Source organism: Globicephala melas, chromosome 2, assembly GCF_963455315.2.
Source record: "Globicephala melas chromosome 2, mGloMel1.2, whole genome shotgun sequence".
In the NCBI taxonomy this organism is placed as follows: Eukaryota; Metazoa; Chordata; class Mammalia; order Artiodactyla; family Delphinidae; genus Globicephala; species Globicephala melas.
In genome coordinates this window covers 92,168,780-92,196,205 of record NC_083315.2, presented here as the reverse complement: position 1 = coordinate 92,196,205, position 27,426 = coordinate 92,168,780, and the positions used below count along the sequence as shown (strand labels likewise).

Here is a 27,426-nt window from a genome sequence, read left to right as displayed (position 1 = left end):
TTCAGCCTATCAATGATTTCCTTCATGGATCATGCCTTTGATTTCATATCTAAAAAGTCATTGCCATATTTAAGGTCATGTAGGTTTTCTTTTAGGTTATCTTTTAGGATCCTTATAGTTCTGTGTTTTACATTTTGGTTTATGATCCATTTTGTATTAATTTATGTGAAAGTTGGAAGGTCTGCGTCTAGATTGATTTCTTTGCATGTGGATGTCCTGCTGTTCCAGCACCATTTGTTGAGAAGACTCTCTTTGCTCCATTGTACTGTCCTTGCTCCTTTGTCAAAGATCAGTTGACTCTATTTATGTGAGTCTATTTGTGGGCTCTTAGTCTGTTCCATTGACCTATTTGTTGTTTCACCAGTACTACACTGATTTGATTACTGTAGCTTTTTAAGTAAGTCTTGAACCTGGGTAGTGTTAGCCCTCCAACTTTGTTCTCCTTCAATATTGTATTGGCTATTCTGGGTCTTTTTCTTCTCTATGTAGACTTGAGAATAAGTTCCATAAAATGACTTGCTGGGATTTTGATTTTGGTTGCATTGAATCTATAGATCAAGTTGGGAGGAACTGACATCTTAACTATATTGACTCTTCCTATTCATGAACACTGACTATCTCTCCATTTATTTAGTTCTTTAATTTTTTTCATCAGAGTATTGTCATTTTCCCCATATTGATCTTGTACATATTAGATTTATATATCAGTATTTCACTATTTGGGGGTGACAATGTAAATGGTATTGTTTTTTTAACTTCAAATTCCACTTGTTCTCTGTTGATATATAGGGAAGCAACTGACTTTGGTACTTTATCCTTGTATTCTGCAACCTTGCTATAATCACTTATTAGTTCCAGAAGTTTTTTGGAGATTCTTTTGGATTTTCTACCTAGATGATCATGTCATTCATAAACAAGACAGCTTTCTTTCTCTCAAATCTGTATTCCTTTATTTGCTTTTCTTGTCCTATTGCATTCACTAGGACTTCCAGTATGATGCTGAAAAGGAGTGATGAGAGGTGACATCCTTGCCTTGTTTCTGATCTTAGTGAGAAAGTTTCTAGTTTCTCACCATTAAGTATGATGTTTGTTTTAGGTTTTTTGTAAATATTCTTTTTTTTGGCTGTGCCTTGCCATATGCGGGATCTTAGTTCCCTTTGTAGATATTCTTGATTAAGCTGAGGAAGTTCCCTTCTATTGCTAATTTACTGAGAGTTTTTATCATGGATGGGTGTTGCATATTGTCAAATGCTTTTTTTCTGAATCTGTTGATATCATGTGACTTTTTTCTTTTCTGGTTTATTGATGTGATGGATTATGTTAATTGATTTTTGAATGAACCAGCCTCGTATACCTGGGATGAATCCCGCATGGTCATGGTGTATAATTCTTTTTATATGTTTTATTTGATTTGCTCTTATTTTAAGGATTTTTGCATTTATGTTCTTGAGGAGTAATGGTCTGTAGTTGTCTTGTAATGTCTTTGTCTGGTTTTGGGATTGGTGTTATGCTGGCTTCATAGAAGGAGTCAGGAAGTATTGCCACTACTCCATCTTCTGAAAGAGATTGTAGAGAATTGGTATCATTTCTTTCTCATATGTTTGGGAAATTTTACCAGTGAACCCATCTGGGCCTGTTTTGGAACCTTATTGATTAAATTTCTTAAATAAATATAGACCTATTTTGATTGTCTCTTGTGTGAGCTTTGGAAGATTGTGTTTTTCAAGGAATTGGCTCATTTCATCTAGGGTATCATTTGTTGGCATAAAATTGTTCATATATTCCTTTATTATCCTTTTGATGTCCATGGGATCTGTAGTGGTGTCCCACTTTTTCTTTTTTTAAATTTAATTTATTATTTATTTTGGTTGCACTAGGTCTTAGTTGCGGCTGGTGGCCTCCTTAGTTGTGGCATGCAAACTCTTAGTTGTGCTATGCATGTGGGATCCAGTTCCCTGACTAGGGATTGAACCCACATCCCCTGCATTGGAAGGTGGATTTTTAACCGTTGTGTCACCAGGGAAGTCCCCCTTCTTTTTATTTCTGATAATAGTAATTTGTGTCTTCTCTCTTTTTTCCTTAGCCTGGCTAGAGGCTTATTGACTTTTTTTTATTGATCTCTGAAAAGATCAATAAAAAAAATCAAAAGTTAAAAAAATCAGCTTTCGGTTTTATTGATTTTTATCTACTGATTTTTCTGTTTTCAATTTCATTGATTTCTGCCCTGATTCTTATTTCTTTTCTGCTGCTCACTTTGGATTTAATTTGCTCCTTTTTTTCTAATTTCCTAAGGTGGAAACTTAGATTATTGATTTTAGATCTTCTTTCTTTTCTAATATATGCATTCAGTGCTATGTTTCTTTGTAAGCACTGCTTTCTCTGTGTACCACAAATTTTGATAAGTTGTATTTATATTTTCACTTAGTTCAGAATATTTAAAAATTTCTCTCGAGATTTTTTCTTTGACCCATGTGTTATTTAGAAGTGTGTTGTTTAATCAGTTACTTTGGGATTTTTGTTATTTTTCTGTCAGTGATTTCTAGTTTAATTCCATTATAGTCTTTTAAGTTATTTAAGATGTGTTTTATGGTCCAGAATGTGGTTTAGCTTGGTGAATGTTCCATGTTAACTTGAGAAGAATGTGTATTCTGCTGTTGTTGAAGTAATCTATACATGTCAATTAGATCTAGTTAATTGATGGCTTAACTGAATTCCATTATGTCCTTACTGACTTTCTGCCTGCTGGATCTGTCCATTTCTGATGTGTTTCAGTCTCTAATAGTAGATTCATCTGTTTCTCCTTGCCATTTCTTTTAGTTTTTGCTTCATGTAGGTTGATACTCTGTTTTGGGGCACATATACATTAAGGATTGTTATGTCTTCTTGGAGGATTGACCCTTTATAATTATGTAACATCCTTCATTATCCCTGATAACTTTCATTACTTTTAAGTCTATTCTGTCTGAAATTAAAATAGCTACTCCTGCTTTCTTTTGATTAGTGTTAGCATGATATATTTTTCTCTATCCATTTACTTTTAATTTTTATGTGTCTTTATATTTAAAGTGGATTTTACAGACCCAATATGTAATTGGGTCTTTTTTAAAAAAATTAATTTATTTTATTTATTTTTGGCTGTGTTGGGTCTTCGTTGCTGTGCGCAGGCTTTCTCTAGTTACAGCAACCGGGGGCTGCTCTTGTTGCAGTGCGCGGGCTTCTCATTGCAGTGGCTTCTCTTTGCAGAGCATGGGCTCTAGGTGCTTGGGCTTCAGTAGTTGTGGCACACGGGCTCAGTAGTTGTGGCTTGTGGGCTCTAGAGCGCAGGCTCAGTAGTTGTGGCGCACGGGCTTAGTTGCTCCGCAGCATGTGGGATCTTTCCGGACCAGGGGTCGAACCCATGTTCCCTGCATTGGCAGGTGGATTCTTAACCACTGTGCCACCAGGGAAGCCCTGGGTCTTGTGTGTTTTTTTTTTTTTTTTTGCAGTACGCAGGCCTCTCACTGCTGTGGCCTCCCCCGTTGTGGAGCACAGGCTCCGGACGCGCAGGCTCAGTGGCCATGGCTCACGGGCCCAGCCGCTCCGCGGCATGTGGGATCTTCCTGGACTGGGGCACGAACCCGCGTCCCCTGCATCGGCAGGCGGACCCTCAACCACTGCGCCACCAGGGAAGCCCCGGGTCCTGTTTTTTGATCCATTCTGACTGGTGCATTTAGACTGTTGACATTCAAAGTGATTATTGAAACAGTTGGATTAATATCTACCATATTTGTTACAGCTTTTCTTTTGTCCTTGTTCTTTGTTTCTATTTTTGTTTTCCACTCTTTATTTGCCTTTTGTGGTTTTAGTTGAGCATTTTATATGATTTGGTTTTCTTTCTCTTCTTAGCATATCAGTTATACTTTAACTCTTTTTAGTGGTTACTCTATGGTTTGAATATACATTTACAACTTAACCCAAGTCCATTTTCAGATAACACTATATTGCTTCACAGGTAGTTTGTAAATCCTCTCTCCTTTTCTTTGTATCACTGCCATCATTCATTTCACTTATGTATAAGTGTATATATGTGATATATACGTAAGTAATCAAACGCATTGTTGCTATTATTAGTTTGGACAAATTTTTACATTCTTTTTTTGTGTGTGTGTGTGGGGTACGTGGGCCTCTCACTGCCGTGGCCTCTCCCACTGCAGAGCACAGGCTCTGGATGCGCAGGCTCAGTGGCCATGGAGCACGGGCCCATCCGCTCCGCGGCATGTGGGATCTTCCCTGACCGGGGCATGAACCCGTGTCCCCTGCATCGGCAGGCGGACTCTCAACCTCTGCGCCACCAGGGAAGCCCTATTTTGAACAAATTTTTACCTGTTAGATCAACTAAGAACAACAACAAAAGAAAGTTTTTATTTTACATTTCACTTATTTCTTCCTTATTCTTTATGGAGATCTGAGTTTGACCTGTGATATTTTACATTTGTCTGAAGGACTTCTTTTAATATTTCTTGCAAGTCAGATCAACTGGCAACAAATTCTGTTAATTTTTGTTTGTGAAAGTCTTTATTTCTCCTTTAATTTTGCAGGGTACAGAATTCTAGGTTGGTGTTTTACTCTCTGAATACTTACAATATTTCACTCTTTTTGATTCTGTGGTTTCTGAGAAGTTGGATAGAATTCTTATCTTTGTTCCTCTGTAGGTAAGGTATCTTTTTCCTCTGGCTTCTTTTAGTATATTTTCTTTATCTTTGATTTTCTGTAGTTTAAAAATGGCATCACTACATATAGTCTTTTGGTAGTTATCCTTCTTGGTGTTCTGTGAGCTTCTGGTTCTGTGGTTTGATGTCTGACGTTAATTTGGGGAAATCTCAGTCATCATTGTTTTAAATATTTCTTCTGTTCCTCTCTTCTTCTGATACTCACATTATGCGTATGTTGCATCTTTTTTTTGTTTGTTTGTTTTTGCGGTATGCGGGCCTCTCACTGTTGTGGCCTCTCCCGTTGCGGAACGTAGGCTCTGGACACGCAGGCTCAGCGGCCATGGCTCATGGGCCCAGCCGCTCCGCGGCATGTGGGATCTTCCCGGACCAGGGCACGAACCCCTGTCCCCTGCATCGGCAGGCGGACTCTCAACCACTGCACCACCAGGGAAGCCCTTGCATCTTTTGTAGTTGTCCCACAGTCCTTGGATATTCTGTTCTTTTCAGCCTTTGTTTTCTTTCCTTTTCAGTTTTGGAGATTTCTGTTGCTATATCTTCAAGCTCAGAGATTGTTTCCTCAGCCGTGTCTAGTCTACTAATAAGCCTATCAAAGGCATTCTTCATTTCTTTTACCATGTTTTTGATCTTTAGCATCTTTTTGTTTTTCTTAGGATTTTCATTTCTCTGCTTACATTGCACATCTGTTCTTGCATGTTATTTCTTTATTTATTAGAATCCTTAGTATGTTAATCATAGTTATAAATTCCCAGTCTGGTAATTTCAGCATCCCAGTATGATAATTGTGATGATTGCTCTGTCTTCAAATTGTGGTTTTTTGCCTTTTAGTATGCTTTGTAATGTTTTCTTGATAGTTGGACATGATGTGTTAGGTAAAAGGAAGTGCTGTAAATAGGCCTTTAGTAATGTTGTGGTAAGGCATGGATGTGAGGGAAAGGGAAGTGTTCTTTAGTCCTATGGTTAGGTCTCAGTTTTTAATGAGTCTGTGCCTCTGGACTGTGAACTTCACAAGTACTTCTCATATTCTTTCTTGCCCCCTTAAGTTGGACAGGATTGGCTAGAGTAGGCTGGAGTTAGATATTTCCTTTCCCCAGGTCAATTAGGCTCTGATAAAACCCACCAAGTTAGACTGGTTAACTAATTTTTCCAGAGGTTAGGCTTTTTTGTTACAAGTAACAGAGACTGACCCCCCCGGCCCAGGATTTTTCTCACGAGGAAATATTTACTGTGAGAACCTAGTCTAGCTCCTGGTGGAAAACTTACAGAAATGTGGGAGCACCCCTATAACTGGGTACCCCTGGAGTTTTAAACTCAGGCTTGTCTACATTGAGCCTCCAGCAACTCCAGTTACAGTTCAGGTTTTTCTACCCTGGCACTGGTTCCCAAGGTGGTTTCCATTGTCAGTTACTGCTCCAACCATGATCCCCTGTATCCACCTGACTGTTTTCAGCAGTTTGCACTGTACTCTCATTGTCTCTTTCTCTCTTTTTTTTTTTTTTAAATAGAGAAGCCTGTGTGAAACCTGGCTTGTTTCTTTTCAAAAAATATTTATTTGGCTGCGTCGGTTCTTAGTTGCGACATGTGGGCTCTTTGTTGCGGAGCACAGGCTTAGTTTCCCTGCAGCATGTGGGATCTTACAGTTCCCTGACCAGGGATGGAACCCGCGTCCCCTGCATTGGAAGGTGGATTTTTAACCACTGGACCACGAGGGGGTCCCCTCACCGTCTCTTATGGATTCAAAAGAGTTGTTGATTTTTCAGTCCCTTTAACTTTTCACTTGTTAGAACATAGTGGCTATTTCTAAACTCCGTACATGTGCAGCTGGAAACTTGCCTTATTTGAGTGTTAAAACCCAAGTTTGGCAGAAGTATATCCCAGCCCAGTACTTTTCTTTTACCTTCCTTTTCTCACTTAATTCATATCCCATTAACAGCTACTATTCTTTGAGTTTGGAATCCCCACATTGATGAGTTCCCTGACTTGTTTATGGGCAAGTTAGTGCTTTGCTATTTTCTAAGGGTAGTTGACAGGTGGAGTATATGTTACTGAAGCAGTGAACAGGTTTTTCTTTTATTCTGTCAAGGGGGAAAGTGGTTTTCAGTTTATGCTTTTCAGTGTGGCTTTTTTTTTTTTTTTTGGCATTTGCAACTAGAGGATGCCACCCAGTGTGTAATCATCTTGATTACCCAGTACAATTTAAAAAAATTGAAACACTTCAACACCAGTATTTTTTTGAATTGATTTTATTGAAGGATAGTTGATTTAGTGTTTAATTTTTATTGTACAGCAAAGCAATTCAGTTAGACATATATGTACATTCTTTTTCATATTCTTTTCCATTATGGTTTATCACAGGACATTGAATATACACTGCTATCCTGTGGGACCTTGTTGTTTATCCATTCTGTACATAATAGTTGCATGTGCTACTCCCAAACTCCCAATCCATCCCTCCCCTTCTTCTTTTCCCCTTGGCAACCACAAGTCTGTTTTCTATGTCTGTGAATCTGTTTCTGTTTTGTGGGTAAGTTCATTTGTGTTATATTTTAGATTCCACATATGTGATATCATATGGTGTTTGTCTTTCTCTTTCTGACTTACTTCACTTAGTATGATAATCTCTGGTTGCATCCATGTTGCTGCAAATGGCATTATTTCATTCCTTTTCTTATGGCTGAGTAGTATTCCATTATATATTATATGTACCACATTTTCTTTATCCAGTCATCTGTTGATGGACATTTAGGTTGTTTCCATGTCTTGGCTGTTGTGAATAGTGCTGCTGTGAGCATGGGGTGCATGTATCTTTTTGAATTATAGTTTTGTCCAGATAGATGCCCAGGAGTGGGATTGCTGGATCCTATGACAATTCTATTTTTAGTTTATTGAGGAACCTCCATACTGTTTTCCATAGTGGCTGCACTAATTTACATTCCCACTAACAGTGTAGGAGGGTTCCCTTTTCTCCACACCCTCTCCAGCATTTGTCATTTGTAGACTTTTTTTTTTTTTTTTTTTTTTTTTGGCGGTACGTGGGCCTCTCACTGCTGTGGCCTCTCCTGTTGCAGAGCACAGGCTCCGGATGCGCAGGCTCAGCGGCCATGGCTCACGGGCCCAGCTGCTCCGCGGCATGTGGGACCTTCCCGGACCAGGGCACGAACCCATGTCCCCTGCATCGGCAGGCGGACTCTCAACCACTGCGCCACCAGGGAAACCCTGTAGACTTTTTAATGATGGCCTTTCTGACTGGTGTGAGGTGATACCTCATTGTGGTTTTGATTTGCATTTCTCTAAAAAGTAGTGGTGTTGAGCATCTTTTCATGGCCCTGTTGGCCATCTGTATATTTTCTTCGGAGAAAGTTCTATTTTGGTCTTTTGTCCTTTTTTCAATTGGGTTGTTTGTTTTTGTTATTGAGTTGTGTGAGCTGTTTGTATATTTTGGAAATTAAGTCCTTGTTGGTCACATCATTTGCAAATATTTTCTCCCAGTCCATAGGTTGTCTCATTGTTTTGTTTATAGTTTCCTTTGCTGTACAAAAGCTTTTAAGTTTGATTATGTCCCATTTGTTTATTTTTGCTTTCATTTCTATTGCCTTGGGAGACTGACCTAAGAAAACATTGGTATGATTTATGTCAGAGAATGTTTTGCCTGTGTTCTCTTCTAGGAATTTTTTGGCAACACCAGTATTTTTACCCTCATTATCCAAAAGCAGTTTAATCTATCCTTGGATGATGGAGGATTTACTTTTAAAATTACTTTGGAGGCCAGGGTGAGGAGTTTGTTAGCTGAAAGAGTCATGTGTATTTCTTTGTTATAGACAGTGGCTTTTGGTGTTACATGTGGTATTATAAACTTCTGATCTTAATGAGTCAAGAAAATGGTTCAGATTTATGAGTGCATCAGTATCTTTGTTACTGAAGGGAAAAAAACAACTTGATATGCTATATGCAAACTTTGTCTTCTATATGCAAGCTTGATTTGGGAGCTGAGATTATTTTGAGGCAGGCGTTGTGATGAGAACTCTTAGGATTTACTCTCAGAGTAACTTTAATGTATAACATACAGCAGTGTTTATTATTAATCATGTTGTACATTGTAAGTCTAGTGCTTATTTATTTTCTAACTGTAAGTTTATACCTTTTCACCACCATCATCCAATTTCCCATTCCCCTGCCTCCAGTAACCACAAATCTGATTTCTTTCTGAGTTTGTTTTGAAGTATAATAGACGTCAACAATATGTTCGTTCTGGCGCATGGCATAGGGTGATTTGATATTTCTATACATTACAAAGTGATTATCATTATAAATCTAGTTACCATCTGTCAGTATGCAAAGATATTACATTCTTATTGGCTGTATTTCCTGCACTGTACATTTCATCCCTGTAACTCATTTATTTTGTAACTGGAAGTTTGTACCTCTTTTAATTTCCCTCACTTATTTCATTCATTCCCCCCCACCCTCCCCTCCTCTGGTAACCATCTGTTTCTTCTCTAGATCTGTGACTCTGTTTTTGTTTGTTACATTTGTTCACTTTTTTTTTTTTTAATTTTTATTTTTTATTTTTTTGTAGTACGTAGGCCTCTCACTGTTGTGGCCTCTCCTGTTGCGGAGCACAGGCTCCGGACGCGCAGGCTCATCGGCCATGGCTCACGGGCCTAGCCGCTCTGCGGCATGTGGGATCTTCCCGGACCGGGGCACGAGCCCATGTTCCCTGCATCGGCAGGCAGACTCTCAACCACTGCGCCACCAGGGAAGCCCTGTTCACTTGTTTTTTAGATTTCACATATAACTGAAATCATGCAGTGTTTGTGTTTTTAGTCTGACTTATTTCACTTAGCACGATATCCTCTAGGTCCATCCATGTTGTTGCAAATGGCGAGATTTCATTCTTGTTTTGTGGCTAATATTCATCTATCTGTTATCTTCTTTATCCATTTACCTATTTATAGACACTTAGGTTGCTTCCGTATCTTGGTCATTGTGAATAATGCTGCTATGAACATAGGGGTGGATATGTCTTCTTAAATTAGTGTTTTTGTTTTCTTTGGAAAAATACCCGGAAGTGGAATTGCTTGGCAATTTCTATGGCAGTTCTATCTTTAAATTCGTGAGGAACCTCCATACTGTTTTCCATAGCGGCTGCACCATTTTACATACTCACCAACAGTGCCTGAGGGTTTCCTTTTCTTCACATTCTCTCCAGCACTTGTTATCTATTGTCTTTTTGATAATATCCTTTTTTTTTTTTTGCCGTATGCGGGCCTCTCACTGTTGTGGCCTCTCCCGTTGTGGAGCACAGGCTCCGGATGCGCAGGCTCAGCGGCCATGGCTCACGGGCCCAGCCGCTCCACGGCATGTGGGATCTTCCCGGACCGGGTCACGAACCCGTGTCCCCTGCACCAGCAGGTGGACTCTCAACCACTGCGCCACCAAGGAAGCCCTGATAATATCCATTTTGCCAGGTATGAGGTGATAGCTCATTGTGGATTTGACTTGCATTTCCTTGATGAGTGATGTTGAGCATCTTTTCATGTACCTGTTGCCCATTTGTTTGTCTTCTTTGGAGAGATGTCTATTTAGGTCCTCTGTCCATTTTGTGACTGGATTGCTTGTTTGTTTTTTTTTTTGCGTTATGCGGGCCTGTCACTGTTGTGGCCTCTCCCGTTGCGGAGCACAGGCTCCGGATGCGCAGGCTCAGCGGCCATGGCTCACGGGCCTAGCCGCTCTGCGGCATGTGGGATCTTCCTGGACTGGAGCATGAACCCGTGTCCCCTGCATCAGCAGGCGGACTCTCAACCAGTGCGCCACCAGGGAAGCCCTGCTTGTTTTTTTTGATGTTGAGTTAAATGAATTTTTGTATATTTTGGATATTAGCCGTTTGTTAAATTGTTTGCGAATATCTTCTCTCATTCAGTAGGCAGCCTTTTCATTTGTTGATGGTGCAAAAGCTGTGCAAAAAGCGTTTTAGTTTGATGTAGTCCGATTTGTCTCTGTTTCTGCTTTTGTTTGCCTTGCCCCAGGAGACATATCCAAAAAAATATTGTTAATACTGAGGTAAAAAATATTGCTAACACTGCCTATGTTTTCTTCTAGGAGTTTTATGATTTCAGGTCTTACCTTTAAGTCTTTAATCCACTTTGAGTTTATTTTTGTATATTGTGTGAGAAAATAGTCCAGTTTGATTCTTTTGCATGTAGTTGTCCGGTTTTTTCAACACCATTTATTGAAAAGGCTCTCTTTTCCCCATTGTATATTCTTGCTCCTGTGTTGTAGATTAAATGTCCATGTAAGTATGGGTTCACTTCTGGGCACTCTGTTCTGTTCCATTGATCTGTGTCTACTTTTGTGCACGTACCTTACTGTTTTGATGACTGTAGCTTTGTAGTATAGTTTGAAATCAGTGATCATGGTACCTCCAGTTTGTTCTTGTTTCTCAATATTGTTTTGGCTCTGTGGGGTCTTTCGGGTTTTCATACAAATTTAGAGTAATTTTTTCTGGTTCTATGAAAAATGCTATTGGTATTTTGATAGGGATTGCATTCAATATGTAGATTGCCTTGGGTGGTACAGTCAGTTTAAAAATGTTAATTCTTCCAGTCTATGAGCATGGTATATCTTTTCATCTGTTGGTGTTGTCTCAATTCTTTTCATCACTGTCTTATAGTTTTCTGAGTACAAGTCTTTTATCTCCTTAGTTAGATATATTTCTAGGTATTTTATTTCTTTTTGATGCAGTTGTAAATGAGATTGATTCCTTAGTTTCTCTTCCTGATAGCTTGTTGTTAGTGTATAGAAACGCAACAGATTTCTGTGTTTTAATTTTGTATCCTGAAACTTTACGGAGTCATTTATTTGTTCTAATAGTTTTTTGGTGGCATCTTTAGAATTTTCTATATATGGCAATAGTATGTCACCTGAAAACAGTGACAGTTTTACTTCTTCCTTTCCAATTTGGATTCTTTTTATTTATTTTTCTTGTCTGATTGTTTTGGTTAGGATTTCCAATATTATGTTGAATAAAAGGGGTGAGAGTGGTCATCTTGTCTTGTTCCTGATCTTCGAGGCAATGCTTTCAGCTTTTCGCTATTGAGTATGGTGTTGGCTATATGTTTGTTGTATGACCTTTATTATGTTGAGGTATGTTCCCTCTGTACCTACTTTGTTGATAGTTTTTTTTATCATAAATGGATTCTGAATTTTGTCAAAAGCTTTTTCTGCATTTATTGAGATGACATGATTTTTATTCTTCAACTTGTTAATGTGGTATTACCATTACCAGATTGATTTGCAGATATTGAACCATCTTTGCATTGCTGGGTTAAACCCCACTTTATCAAGGTTTGTGATCCTTTTGTATTTACTTATTTATTTGGGTGAGCTGGGTCTTAGTTTTGGCAGGAGGGATCTTTAGTTGCAGCATGCAGGATCTTTTAGTTGCGGCATGTGGGCTCTTAGTTGCAGCATGCGGGATCCAGTTCCCTGACCAGGGATCGAACCTGGGCCTCCTGCATTGGGAGCACTGAGTCTTAACCACTGGGCTTCCAGGGAAGTCCCTGGAATCTATGATCCCTATGATCCTTCTAATGCATTGTTGAATATGTTTTGCTTGTATTTTGTTGAGGATTTTTACATTTTTGTTTTTACATTTATTTTTACATTTATGTTCATTTATGTTCATTTATGTTCATTTATTTTTACATTTATTTATTTTTCATTTTTTTCATTTATTTTTTCATTTATTTTTTTATTTATTTCATTTATTTATTTATTACATTTATTACATTTTATTTATTTCATTTATTTATTTATTACATTTATTTTTTTTCATTTATTTTTACATTTATGTTCATTTATGTTCATTTATGTTCATTTATGTTTTTACATAAATGAAAAACATTCATTTTGTTCATTTTGTTTTTACATTTGAACAAAACATTCATTTTGTTCATTTTGTTTTTACATTTATTTTTACATTTATGTTCTTTTATGTTCATCTGTGACATTGGCCTGTAATTGTTTTTGCGAGGGGGTGATGTCTTTGATTTTGGTATCAGGGTGATGCTGGCCTAATAGAAGTTCGGAAGCATTCTTTTCTCTTCGATGTTTTGGAATATTTTGAGAAGAATAGGTGTTAATTGTCTAAATGTTTGGTAGAATTCACCTTTGAAGACATCTGGTCCTGGACTTTTGTTTCTTGGGAGTCTTATAAATTACTGTTTCAATTTTACTATTTGTACAGTATGTCCCCTACATATGAATGAGTTCTGTTTTGAGAGTGTGTTCGTACATTCAGTTTGTTTGTCAGTCCAACGAAGTTAGCCTAGGTACCCGACTAACACAATTGGCTATATAGTACTGTTCTGTAGTAGTTTTATAATACTTTTCACACAAATAATGCATAAAGAACAAGCAAACACAAAAAATAAAGATAATATTTATAGTCTTACTGTCCAGTACCTTGAAAAGTACAGCAGTATAGTACAACAGCTGGTGTACAGGGGCTGGCATCAAGTGAACTGGCAAGAAGAGTTACTGACTAGAGGTGGGAGGGGAGGTGTGGGATATAGTAGAGCTGAAGGATCTTCAGCAATAGGAGGTGGAGGGCAAGCTACAATTTCACTCATGCCTGACGGTGATGGAATGCACGTTCGCATCTTTGAAAGTTTGTAACTTGAAGGTTCGTATGTAGGGAACTTACTGTAATCGGCCTGTTTATATTTTGTATTTCTTCCTGATTCAGTCTTGGGAGATTGTACTAGGTGATTATTTCTAGGAATTTATCCAGTTCCTCTAGGTTGCCCATTTTATTGGCATATAATTCTGTGGTGTAATCTCTTTATAATCATAAATGATTATATAACATAATCAGGTGATTTTATATATGATATATTATATATATGATTATATATAATCATAAATGATTATATAACATAATCAGATAACAAATGTTTCTGTGGTGTCGGTTGTTACTTCTCTTTTTTTTATTTTTGATATTTTTGGGTCCTCTTTTTTTTTATTTATGAGTTTGGGTAAAGGGTTGTCAATTTTATCTTTTCAAAGAACCGGTTGTTAGTTTCATCCTTATTTTGGTTTTGAAAAGGAAATTGCTATTTCATATTGTGTATTGCACAGTGTATGGAAATAAAGCTGATCCTTTATATTGATTTTGTATCGTGCAGCTTTGCTGAATTTATTAACTAACTCTGTGTGTGTGTGCGTGTGTGTGTGTGTATTATTCAGAGTTTCCTACATATAAGATCATGTCATCTGTGACAGAGATACCTTTATTTTTCCTTTCCAATTTGAATTGATACTATTTTTTTCTTACCTAATTGCTTTAGTTACAATTTTCAGTACTGTGTTAAATAGAAGTGGTTAAAGTGGGATCATTCTGGTTTTAATTTGCATTTTTCAAGTACATTTTCAGTAATTTCTTCAGAAAGGATGTATGGGACATAGAATTTTAGAATGTTTAAATAAAATCACTTCTGAGGAAGGTAGTAATCCCCTTCTTCACCCTTTTTAACAGTTTTCTTCTTGCATGTTGAAAAATAGCTTTATTATACCCTCATAATTCCATAATTTTTTTGGTTGAGTGTAGAGTTCCATGCTGAAAATGTGTTGTCGGGTTCCAGTTTGCTGTTGAGAAATTTGATTCCTGGTGGTTTGCAGGCTCTTAAGATTTTTTTGTTGATCTCTCTTATGAAATTTCACAATGATGAGCCGCGGTATGGTTGTTCTCATCATTGTGAGAAAATACGTTTTTTCAAAACAAGAAGTTCATATTCTTTGGCCCTAGGAACATTTAAGTATTATTTCTCTGTTAATTTTTTCACTTTCTTTTTCTCTTTTTATTAAAAATTTTTTTTCTTTCTTTTTTTTTTTTAAGGCCCGTGGGCTCGAGAGCGCAGGCTCAGTAGTTGTGGTGCACGGGTTTAGTTGCTCCACAGCTTGTGGGATCTGCCTGGACCAGGACTTGAGCCTGTGTCCCCTGCACTGGCAGGCATATTCTTAACCACTGCGCCACCAGGGAAGTCCTGTTTTCTCTTTTCTAAAAAAACTCTTGATAGTTGGGTGTTCCATCTACTGGATTGGTTATCTTATATAATCAGTCTTTTATTTCTTGTCATTATCTTTTTGCTGTACATTATGTGAGATTTCCTTGATTTAGCTTCTAACTTACTGATGTATTTATTGCAGGTGTACGATTTCACTTTCCAAGAGCTCTTTTGTTTTCCACTCTACATTATCTTTTCCAGTGGATTTCTTCTTTCTGTTACTCTAATTACCAGTTTCATGGAAGGCATTATGTTATGGCTTTTCCTAATGTGCGTCTGTATGTATCTCTTTTTTTAATAGTTTATTTATTTTAATTTTATTAATTTTTTTGGCTGCATTGCATCTTCGTTGTTGTACGTGGGCTTTTTCTAGTTGCGGCGAGGGGGCGTACTCTTCGTTGTGGTGTGCAGGCTTCTCATTGTGGTGGCTTCTTCTGTTGCAGAGCACAGGCCCTAGGCGCACGGGCTTTGGCAGTTGTGGGCGATGGGCTCTAGAGTGCAGGCTCGGTAGTTGTGGCACACGGGCTTAGTTACTCCGCAGCATGTGGGATCTTCCCGGACCAGGGATCAAACCCGTGTCCCCTGCATTGTCAGGTGGATTCTTAACCACTGCGCCACCAGGGAAGTCCCTATACATATCTTAGTATCTATTAAATTAAGTAACATTATATTGTCTATTTGTCTGTCTCCTGCATTGATCTGTGCATTCCTTGAATGTAGGGACTGTGCTTTATTTATTTTGGTAAATCCCTGTGCCCCCAAAAATGTGTCTGGCACATTGTCAGAACTCAGTAAATGTTGCCTGAATGAGTTTGTTTATCCATAGCACTTAAAGCTTTTTTAGTGTGTTTCACAGTGACTGTCATGTCATACTTACTTGTTGCATAGGTTGTGTATACCAACAAAAATGTAATCCTTTAAATTAATTGATGTGTACAAATCAGTGGTTTTGCCCATATTTTTGGTTAGATAACCTTGCACCTAATTTTTTTGTATAGCGACTTCTTAAAAGTATAAAATTTCAGGATTGTTTGCAAAATCTTCCTGCCAAGGAAAAAAAATTCATGCTTTGTGTGTAAAGTTTTTATTGGACGATAAGGAGAGAGAGACTCTTTGGAAATAACTTTTGTAATTTAGCAAGTTTAATATTTCAGGAAGATGTGAAAGCAGTTATTTTGGTAGCAGCCAAGATTTAGCTTCACAAGGTTCTCAGCTATATTGCAAGCATAATTCAAGTCATATGGCTAAATGAGAAAAAGGTAGAGATTATTTTCTGCATTTTAGAAGTTCACACCGTGAAATACGAAGATAATGAAAGAACTATCATTAAATGTGAATCCTAAATTACTTGATGGAGAATGACATTTATACATAAATATACATAAAAAGTGAGATAATAGGGAAAGGGAAATGAGAGGGCTTGGTTTGCCTAACCTTTAAAAACAGGTAAAGGAGGGAATTCCCTGGCGGTCCAGTGGTTAGGACTATGCGCTTTCATTGCTGAGGACCTGGGTTCAATGCCTGATCAGGGAACTAAGATTCTGCAAGCCATGCGTTGCGGCCAAACAAACAAAAAAACGAGGTAAGGGAAAACTGGATTGTGGTGATGGCAAAATTATAAATTTAGTAAAAATAATTGAGTTGTCACTTAAAACTGGTGGGATTTATGTTACGTAACTTACACAATAAAGCCGTTAAAAAGAAAGATAAGGAAATAGGTATTTTCTCCAATTAAGTGATATTTTTGAAAGGGGGAAGCTGTTTTAGCTTTCAAATTGAAATCTAGCCCATCTTGGCTTACTTTTTGTGTATGGCATGAAGTTGGGGGTCAAGGCTCATATTTTTCCAGGCACATATTTACGTGGTCTAACATCATATTCAAAAGGCTTTATTTTCCCCATTAAAATGCACTGGTGTCTTGGAAAATGAGGTGATTATATATATATATGGGTGGGTCTATTTTTGTTCCATTTTTTTGTCAATACCATGCAGCCATTTATTTATTTATTTAATTTATTGCTGCCTTGGGTCTTCGTTGCTGTGAGCGGGCTTTCTCTAGTTGTGGCGAGCGGGGGCTACTCTTCCTTGCGGTGCGTGGGCTTTTCATTACAGTGGCTTCTCTTGTTGCAGAGTGCGGACTCTAGGCATGTAGGCTTAGTAGTTGTAGCTTGTGGGCTCTAGAGCGCAGGCTCAGTATTTTTGGCCCATGGGCTTAGGTGCTCTGCAGCATGTCGGATCTTCCTGGACCAGGACTTGAACCCGTGTTCCCTGCATTGGTAGGTGGATTCTTAACCACTGCGCCACCAGGGAAGCGCACCATACAGTCTTGATGACACTATAATCTTTGGTAGTGTAAGCTTCCAACTTCCCATAGTACATAGAAATACAGTTGATTTTTGTACCTTGATCTTGTATTTGATGACCTTGCTTATTTAATTCACTTACTAGTTTGTAGTGTTTAGGATTTTCTACATACACAATTATGATGTCTGTGAACAAAGTTAGTTTTACTTCTCCCATAAGTCTTTATTATTATTCTCTCTCTTTCTTACCTTACTGCGCTGTTTGGACTTGCAGTTCTGTGTTGAAACTAAATTTTGGGAATGGTCATTCATGTCTCCTGACCTTAGAGAAAATCGTTCAGTATTTCTTAATGGGTGTTATGCTGTTGGCTTTAGGTCACACTGAGAACTTTCCTTCCAGTCCTAATTTTCTAAGTGTGGTTAAGAATGAGTATTGAATTGTATCAAACGTTGTTTTTCTATCTGCTGAGATGTTGTTTTTCTCCCTTCATTTTGTTAATTTGATTTTTTTCTTTTTTTTTTTTTTTTTACTGTGAGTGGGGGCTATATGGGAGTGAGAGCTGGAAATGCTGTAACAGTTTTGCATTCCTGGGAAATACTACTTGGTTGTCATAACATTTTTAACATTGGATTCAGTTTACTGATACTTCATTGAGTTTTTTTACATCTGAATTCATGAAGGATATTTTTATTTCTGATACTTTAGTTCCAGGGTTTTGCTTTCTTCATAAAACAAAAAGTGTTGGATTATCCTGTATATTCTGAGTTTGTGCAAGATAGGTTTTTTTTTTCATTATGTCTTTGCTAGACTTGAGGGAAGCCATGTAGTTTTCTTTGCTGGCAGGTTTCAAATCATAAATTCAGTTTCTCTGTTGTTCTCTATTTCATTAAATTTTTTCCTCTTAGCATTGTTTCCTTCTTTTTGCTTGCTCTTTTTTCTTTTATTTCTCATTTTTATTGAGATGTAATTGATATACAGCTCTGTATAAGTTTGTTACACGACATGATGACTTGACAGACATATACTGTGAAATGATTGCCACAATAAATTTAGTTAACATTCATCTTTTCGTATAGATAATCCCATTTTTTTTCCTTTTTTTGAGAACTTTTAGGAATTACTACCTTAGCAACTTTCAGATATACCATGCTGTAGTGTTAGCTAGAGTCATCATCTTGTGTATCCCCAGCACTTATTTATCTTATAACTGAAAGTTTGTACCTTTTGATCCCCTTCATTCACTTCCCCTGCCCTTCATCCCCTGTCTCCCTGACACTGGTAACCACTGATCTGACTTCCTTTTTTTGAATTTTATTTTATTTTTTTATACAGCAGATTCTTAATAATTACCTGTTTTATACATATTAGTGTGTATTTGTCAGTCCCAATCTCCCAATTCATACCCCCTCCCCTGCTTTCCCCCCTTGGTGTCCATACGTTTGTTCTCTGCATCCGTATCTCTATTTCTGCCTTGCAAACTAGTTCATCTGAACCATTTTTCTAGATTCCACATATATGCATTAATATACAATATTTGTTTTTCTCTTCCTGACTTACTTTACTCTGTATGATAGTCTTTAGGTCCATCCACATCTCTACAAATGACCCACGTTCATTCCTTTTTACGGCTGAGTAATATTCAATTGTATATATATACCACATTTTCTTTATCCATTGGTCTGTCAGTGGACATTTAGGTTGCTTCTGTGACCTGGTTATTGTAAATAATGCTGCAGTGAACATTGGGGTGCATGTGTCTTTTTGAATTATGGTTTCCCAGTAGTGGGATTGCTGGGTCACATGGTAATTCTATTTTTAGTTTTTTAAGGAACCTCCATACTGTTCTCCATAGTGGCTGTATCAATTTAGATTCCCACCAACAGTGCAAGAGGGTTCCTTTTCTCCACACCCTCTCCAGCATTTGTTGTTTGTAGATTTTCTGATGATGCCCATTCTGACTGGTGTGAGGTGATAGCTCATTGTAGTTTTGATTTGCATTTCTCTAATGATTCGTGATGTTGAGCATCCTTTCATGTGTTTGTTGGCAATCTGTATATCTTCTCTGGAGAAATGTATGTTTAGGTCTTCTGCCCATTTTTGGATTGGGTTGTTTGTTTTTTTGATACTGAGCTGCATGAGCTGCTTGTATATTTTGGAGATTAATCCTTTGTCAGTTGCTTTGTTTGCAAATATTTTCTCCCATTCTGAGATTGTCTTTTCATCTTGTTTATGGTTTCCTTTGCTGTGCAAAAGCTTTTAAGTTTCATTAGGTCCCATTTGTTTATTTTTGTTTTTATTTCCCTTTTTCTAGGAGGTGGGTCAAAAAGGATCTTGCTATAATTTATGTCATACAGGGTTCTGCCTATGTTTTCCTCTAAGAGTTTTATAGTGTCTGGCTTTACATTTAGGTCTTTATTGTGTATGGTGTTAAGGAGTGTTCTAATTTCATTCTTTTACATGTAGCTGTCCAGTTTTCCCAACACTGCTTATTGAAGAGACTATTTTTTTCTCCATTGTATATTCTTGCCTCCTTTGTCATAGATTAGTTGACCATAGGTGCGTGGGTTTATATATGGGCTTTCTATTCTGTTCCATTGATCTATATTTCTGTTTTTGTGCCAGTACTGTATTGTCTTGATTACTGTAGCTTTGTAGTATAGTCTGAAGTCAGGAAGTCTGATTCCTCCAGCTCTTTTTTTTTCCCCTCAGGATTGCTTTGGCACTTGCTTTTGTTTTAATTTGCCTGTTTCAGTTCAGGGATTGGCAGATTAAGACCTGTGGACCATACCTAGCCTGCCTTTTTTGTTGTTGTTATGACCTGCAGACTAAGTATGGTTTTTATATTTTTAAGTGTTTGTGTGCGTGGGGGAAACAAATAAAAGAAAAGTAATATTTTTTCATATGTGAAAATCATATAAAATTCAAATTTCAGTGTCCAATTGTTAGAACACAGCTATGCTCACTTGTTTATGTATTGTCTTGTGACTTCTTTTATCCTACAGTGGTAGAGTTGAGTAAAGATTGTTCAGACTTTAAAGCCTAAAAGTTTTACTACTTAGCCCTTTACAAAAAGTTTATCAATCCCTAAGATAATTTATTTTAGACCTTTTATTTCAAGCTATAAAATCCCACTTAGCACTGTTTTAGGTGCATTCTACAAATTATGATTTGTTGTGTTGAAATTGTTATTAATTTGTGGTTTGGTCCTATTTTTGTCAGAGAACATGTGACTTAAAACCTTTCAAATAGAAATATATCATGACTGTGCTGTATTGTCTAGCATATGGTCTGTTTTGATTAATACTTCAAGTATACTTATGCAGTTGTTGGTTGTAGTGTGCTATAAGATCTTATCAGGTAAGTTTAATTCATTGTTCAATTCTTCTATCTCCTTACTGATTTTTTTTGGGGGGGGGGCGGTGTCTCTCCTATCAGTTACTGAGAACGTGTTTTAAAATCTCCCTCTATAGTTGTGGATTTTTCTGTCTTTCTTTTTAGTATTATAAATTTTTGCTTCACATATTTTCAAGCTATATGATAAGGTACATATACATTTAGGATTGTTATGTCCTTTTGGTGAATTGAGCTCATAAAATTTTTATAATGACCCTCATTATCTCTGATGGTACTTAAAGTCTACTTTTAGTCATATTATTAAGCCACATTGGCATTCATCTTATTTTCTATTTGCATGGTTTTATCTTTTTCCCTCCTTTTATTTTCAGTCTGTCTATGTCTTTAGATTGAAATTGTGGTTCTTTTAAATAGCTTATAGTCGGGACCTTTTTCTTTGTCCACCCTAGACTTTTAATTGGACTGTTTTGCTCACGTGCATTTAACATTATTACTGATGTGGCTGTGCTTAAAGCATTTCATCTTGGTATTTTCTATTTCTGTCATCTATTCTTTCATTATCCTTCCCTGTTTTCATTTGGTTTATGTTTTCTTTTCTTAAAAAATTATTTTATTTATTTATTTTTGGCTGCGTTGGGTCTTTGTTGCTGCACATGGGCTTTCTCTAGTTGCGGTGAGCGGGGGCTACTCTTTGTTGCAGTGCGTGGGCTTCTCATTGCGTTGGCTTCTCTTGTTGCGGAGCATGGACTCTAGGTGCGTGGGCTTCAGTAGTTGTGGCGCGTGGGTCTAGTTGCTCCACGGCATGTGGGATCTTCCCGGACCAGGGATTGAACATGTGTCCCCTGCGTTGGCAGGCGGATTCTTAACTACTGCACCACCAGGGAGGTCCTAGATTACGTTTTTAAAATTCCATCCTGTGGCCTATTGGTTTTTTAGCTGTGCCTCTGTAAATTTTTTTTTTTAAGTGTTTTTACTAGTCTGCTCAGGTCGACATAGCAAAATATCATAGACTGGGTGACTTAATAAAAATTTATTTTCTCACGTTTCTGGAGGCTGGAAAGTCCAAGTAATGTTTTTGGTAGGGTTCAGTTTTGTTGGGAGGTCTTACCCTGGGTTGTAGTACCCTGGGTTGTAGACAGCTGCCTTCTAGCTGTGTCCTCACATAGAGAAGAGAGAGAGTGCCCACCTTTATGACCTCATTTAACCTTAATTACTTCTTCAAGACCCTATCTCCATGTACAGTCACAAGGGGGTTAGGGCTTCAGTGTATGAATTTGAGAGGGGACATAATTCATTCTTTAGCAGTGGTTGTAGAGATAATTATGTACATTCTTTTTTTTTTTTTTTTTTTTTACGGTGTGCGGGCCTCCCACTGTTGTGGCCTCTCCCGCTGCGGAGCACAGGCTCCAGATGCGCAGGCTCAGCGTCCATGGCGCATGGGCCAAGCCGTTCCGTGGCATGCGGGATCTTCCCGGACCGGGGCACGAACCCATGTCCCCTGCATTGGCAGGCGGACTCCCAACCACTGTGCCACCAGGGAAGCCCTACATTCTTAATTTATCAAGTAGAATTAAATTAATATTATAGCAGTTCATGATCAGCTAATGTCCTTGTTGTTCATGTCCTTAGATATGTTATAAACCCCCCCAAATGTTTTTATTTGCTTTAATCAGTCAGTAGTCATTTAAGTAAACGTAAGAAAAAGCCTTTTATATTTACTCATGTTTATTTTTCATGGGTCTTCTCATTCATTCCTGGATCCATTTTCTTTCTTTTTTTTTTAACTTAGCTTGCTACTTTAAAAAATATATATATATTTATTTAATTAATTAATTTTTTTTTGGCTGTGTTGGGTCTTAGTTGTGGCATGTGGGATCTTTCGTTGTGCTGCAGGGGCTCTTCGTTGTGGTGCACGGGCTTCTCTCTAGTTGTGGTGTGTGGGTTTTCTCTCTTCTAGTTGTGGCATGTGGGTTCTCTAGTTGAGGCGTGTGAGCTTAGTAGTTGTGGCATGCTGGCTTAGTTGCCCTAAGGCATGTGGGATATTAGTTCCCAGACCAGGGATCAAACCTGCATCTCCTGTGTTAGAAGACAGATTCTTTACCACTGGACTACTAGGGAAGTCCCCTGGATCCATTTTCGTACTAGTTCATTTCCTATTAGTCTGAAGAACTTCCTTTAGTATTTTTTTAGAACTTTAAAAAAATAAGATGTAATTCACTGCTATATAATTCACCCTTGAAAAGTGTTCAGTTTAGTGATTTTTAATATATTCACCAAATTGTATAGTCATGACCACAGTCATTTTAAGGACATTTCAGCACTCCAGAAAGAAACCCTGTGTCCTCTACTAGTCACTCCCCATTTTCCTCCAGCCAGTATTCAACCCCACCCACCGATATGCAACCACCAGTCTCTCTTTTGTCTCTGGATTTGTCTTTTTTGGACATTAAATGGGATCACACAGTATGTGGTCTTTTGTGCTTTACTTAGCATAATGTTTTCAAGGTTCATATTGTAGCATGTATCTGTACATAATTTCTTTTATTACTGAATAATATTTTGTTGTTTAGATATACTACATTTTATTTATCCATTTATTGGTAAACATTAAGGTTGTTTCTGCTTTTTGACTATTAGAAATAATGTTGCTATGAACATTTGTGTGCAAGTGTTTGTATTGAATAAGTTGTGGGTGTTCATAAGCCCATTCTTTCCCCACTGAATTTATTGTCTTGGCACCCTTGAATTGAATTCAATTGAAAGTCAATTGAGGGACTTCCCTGGTGGTCCACTGGTTAAGACTCGTTGCTCCCAATGCAGCGGGCACAGGTTTGATCTCTGGTCAGGGAACTAGGATCCCAAATGCTGCATGGCACTGCCTTAAAAAAAAAAAAAAAGAAAAGAAAAAAAACCCAATTGATATAAAAGTGGGCAGGTATTACTGAACCTTGAATTCTGTTCAGTTGATTGGTATGTTTAGCTTTATGCTGATTACTGTAGCTTTGTAGTAAGTTTTGAAATTGGGAAGTATGAGTCCCCATTTGTTTCTATTTTTCAAGATACTTTGAGTTATTTTAGGGTCCCTTGCATTTCTATATGAATTGTACGATCAGCTTCTCAATTTTTACAAAAATCCCAGGTGGGGCGTTGTTGGGGATTGTGTTGACTCTGCAGATCACTTTTGGGGAGTATTGCTGTCTCACCTATATTAAGCCTTCTAGTATGAAACTGCGGAATATTTACCCTTTTTTTTTCTTTTTATTTTAGGTTGGCTTTAATTTTTTTCCAACAGTTGTATAATTTTCTGTGTAAAAGCCTTACAGTTTTTTGGTTCAGTTAAGTTTTTTTTTTTTTTACATCTTTATTTGAGTATAATTGCTTTACAATGGTGTGTTAGTTTCTGCTTTATAACAAAGTGAATCAGTTATACATATAAATATGTTCCCATATCTCTTCCCTCTTGCATCTCCCTCCCTCCCACCCTCCCTATCCCACCCCTTCAGGCGGTCACAAAGCACTGAGCTGATCTCCCTGTGCTATGCGGCTGCTTCCCACTAGCTATCTACCGTATGTTAAGTGTTTTATTCTTGTTGATGCTGTTGTAAATAGAGTTGTCTTCTGAATTTCATTTTTGACGTTTGTTCCTAGTTTGCAGAATTACAGTTATTTTGCTGTGTGTTGATCTTGGATCCTGCAGTCTTGCCAAACTCATTTATTCCAATAGTTTTTTTAGTGAATTTCTTAGGATTTTCAGTTCTGTATCCACAGAGTTTAGTATCTCTGGGGAGTTCTGGAACCAGTCTCCCTCAGAACTGGGGGCCAGCTGTATACAAGATCATGTCATCTACAAATGGAGATTTTTATTTTTACTTCTTCTCAATCTGGATGTCTTTTATTTCTTTTTATTGCCTGATGTCCTTGGCAGATCCTCTAGTATAATTACTGTAAGTAAAAGTGGTGAGAACTAATATCCTTGTCTTGTTTCAGTCTAAGGAGGTAGTATTTTTTATGACGTATGAATTCTTTCAGATTTCTGAAAATGTCTTTAGCTTTGAAGGCTTCTTTTGGTAGATCTAGAACATTATGTTGACTCTTTAAATGCTTTATGATGGATGTCATTCATTGTCTTCTGTTTTACAGTGTTTCCAATGAGTAGTTAGTCTGTTCCCATAGTTTTCTCTGTAGTCTCATGTGTCTTTTTTTCTTCCTTGCTTATAAGGTTTTTCTCTTGATCTTTTTTTCAGCTGTCTGGTCTTCATGTACCTAGGTATGATTTTCTGCTTGGTGTTTGCTGAGCTTCTTGGATCTGTGGATTAAAATCTTTCATTTTTGGAATATTTTTGTTCAGTTTCTGTTCAAATGTTTCTCCTTTCTTTCTCTTACCTTTTGGGAGGTGCAACTGCTAGTGTGTTAAATCATCTGATGTGTGCCATAGGTCTCTGACACTTCTTTTGCTTTTCCTTTTTCTCTATCCTTCAGTCTAGATGATTTGTAAATTTCAGCTCACCTCAGTTTTAAGGGTAGGATTGAACTTTCAGACAGGGCCTTGGGATCTAAGTGCTGTGAGAATGTAAGTTTCTGATTTCAGGCCAAGTTTCTGCATCACTAGAAATTCTGCAAAAGTCCCCTGGAGGATAATTGGTGGGAGCAAGGACTTGTCTTCTCTTTGAGGTCCTCCAGATCTAGTCTGCCCATACTCAGGCATTAATAGTTTGGTTTCTCTGTGTTTCCGCAAAGATTCTTTGCCTATAACAGCTTTTTTCTCTCTTCACTCGTGCTTCAAGCAATGTAAATGCCACTGAGGGTTGAAAGCAATAGCAATCTGTGGTCACTTGGAGAAGGCTGGTCCCTCTCTGGAATTCAGTTCATTTAAACTTACTTGTACCCAGAGGTCTTCAGTGACTTTAAAGAAAGAATAGGATTTTAAGTTTATCTAGTGTTTTGTCATTGTTATGGCAGAAGTTATGGTCTTTGTGAACTACTGTATTCTAACTGGAAGTGGAAGTCCTCCATTGAAGAATTTTTGAGTAAGGTCAAGATCTTAAGTCAGTTTTGCAAGGAACAAGTAGGTACAGATCGATTTAATGGTTACTTTTGCATATTTGAGGTAAATGAAAGTTTTACAGGTAAAGTGACTTTAACTGGGTTAGTGAGTAGTTCTAACCTGTCCTCAAGATACATTGGTATAATTTATGTGCTTTCAGTTATGAATTGGGAGAAATGAGAAACTAAAAAGTTTGTTTTGTTTTTTGATGAATTATAAACACTTAAGTCGAGACAGGTTATATGTCCTTGCCTTCATCCACCCTATCCTTTTATTTTGGAAGAACTAATGCTGGATTCTTTACATTGAAAGTGGGTTTTGCAATTTTAAATTTGAAAAATCACCTGGCACCAACATTGGGACTACAATGAAAAAACTACTGGCTTGTACATTTTAAAATGGTTAAAACGTTATGTTTTATGTTACATGAATTTTATCTCAATTAAAAAAATCAGTGAGCTGTTTGAAAGGCCCTTCCTGATGTTTATTTTAATTTTTAATTGTAATGGACATTTGTTTGTTTTTATTGGCAGTTGTTGATCAGTGTGTACATTACTAGAGTCTGATTTTGGATCAGTGCAAACTGACTTTCAAAATTGAGTTCATTTGAAGAATACCATTAGCAGAAAACATGTTATAACATATCTTGCTTTTTGATTTAGTGATGAGTTATTTGTTAAAACTTTACCCTTTAGTTTATATATTTTTCAAGAGAAATTGACAGAATATGTAAAAGTGTGATGTTGATAAACTGTTTTTGAGAACCTTGTTATACAGTGTTTTTTTTTTTTATGAATGGCTCTTGAAATCTGATGTGATTTTACTTGGTTTCCAACAGTCTTTTTTTTTTTTCTTTCCCCTCCTGAGTGTTATTTATGGATAGTTCTGTCCTTTTTAACTCTCCCTCCCCTGTCTCTCCAGTCTTGTTGGCAACAATTTTGAAGATGGCGCCCATGTAACATCACCATTAAACCCAAATGAAAACTTCAATGTTGTCATTAAAGAAGAGCCTCTAGACGATTATGAATATGAACTTGGTGAGTGCCCAGAAGGGGTCACTGTGAAACAGGAAGAGACAGATGAGGAAACAGATGTGTACTCAAACAGTGATGATGATCCTATACTAGAGAAACAGTTGAAGAGGCACAATAAAGCTGATAAACTAGAAGCTGACCATCCTTCTTCTAAATGGCTACTACCAAATAGCCCATCAGGTGTTGCTAAAGCTAAAATGTTCAAATTAGACGCTGGAAAGATGCCAGTAGTCTATCTGGAGCCCTGTGCTGTCACCAAAAGCACAGTGAAGATTTCTGAGCTCCCTGATAACATGCTTTCCACATCTCGGAAGGATAGAACTTCTGCGTTGACAGAATTAGACTATTTGCCTACGTACATTGAAAATTCTAATGAGACTGCCTTCTGCTTAGGCAAGGAATCAGAAAATGGTCTTAGAAGACATTCACCAGATCTCAGAGTGGTACAAAAATATCCCTCACTTAAAGATCCTCAGTGGAAATATCCTGATATATCTGACAGCATTAACACAGAAAAAATACTTGATGGTTCAAAGAGTTCAGTTGGGGACTCATTTTTAGGAAAAGAAGACTTGGGCAGAAAGAAAAGTATGCTTAAGATTTCAACGGCCTCCAAGACTGTGAATGCTAATCAGAATGCCCCTCCAAATGTCCCTGGAAAAAGAGGAAGGCCACGAAAACTGAAACTCTCTAAGGCAGGGCGGCCACCTAAAAACACAGGAAAATCTTTAACTTCTACAAAGAACACTCCTATGGGCCCTGGGAGTACCTTTCCAGATGTGAAACCTGATCTGGAAGATGTAGATGGTGTTCTCTTTGTTTCCTTTGAATCGAAGGTAAGATTGTCATTTTCAGCATTCTTTCCAAGGTCAAATAATCATCATTGAACTGTATACTGGCTGATAACTAAGAATATA

The 27,426-nt window shown here is 37.5% G+C and overlaps 1 protein-coding gene across 1 annotated transcript in view; it reads left to right on the top strand.

Annotated features, from left to right (window-relative positions):
• Positions 1-27,426, top strand: part of MGA (MAX dimerization protein MGA) — a 99,860-nt gene that overhangs the window by 10,327 nt on the left and 62,107 nt on the right. Inside the window, exon 3 of the mRNA XM_060294439.2 lies at positions 26,397-27,345. Within this exon, the coding sequence (XP_060150422.1) occupies positions 26,397-27,345 (949 nt within the window). The remainder of the gene's footprint in view (positions 1-26,396; positions 27,346-27,426) is intronic.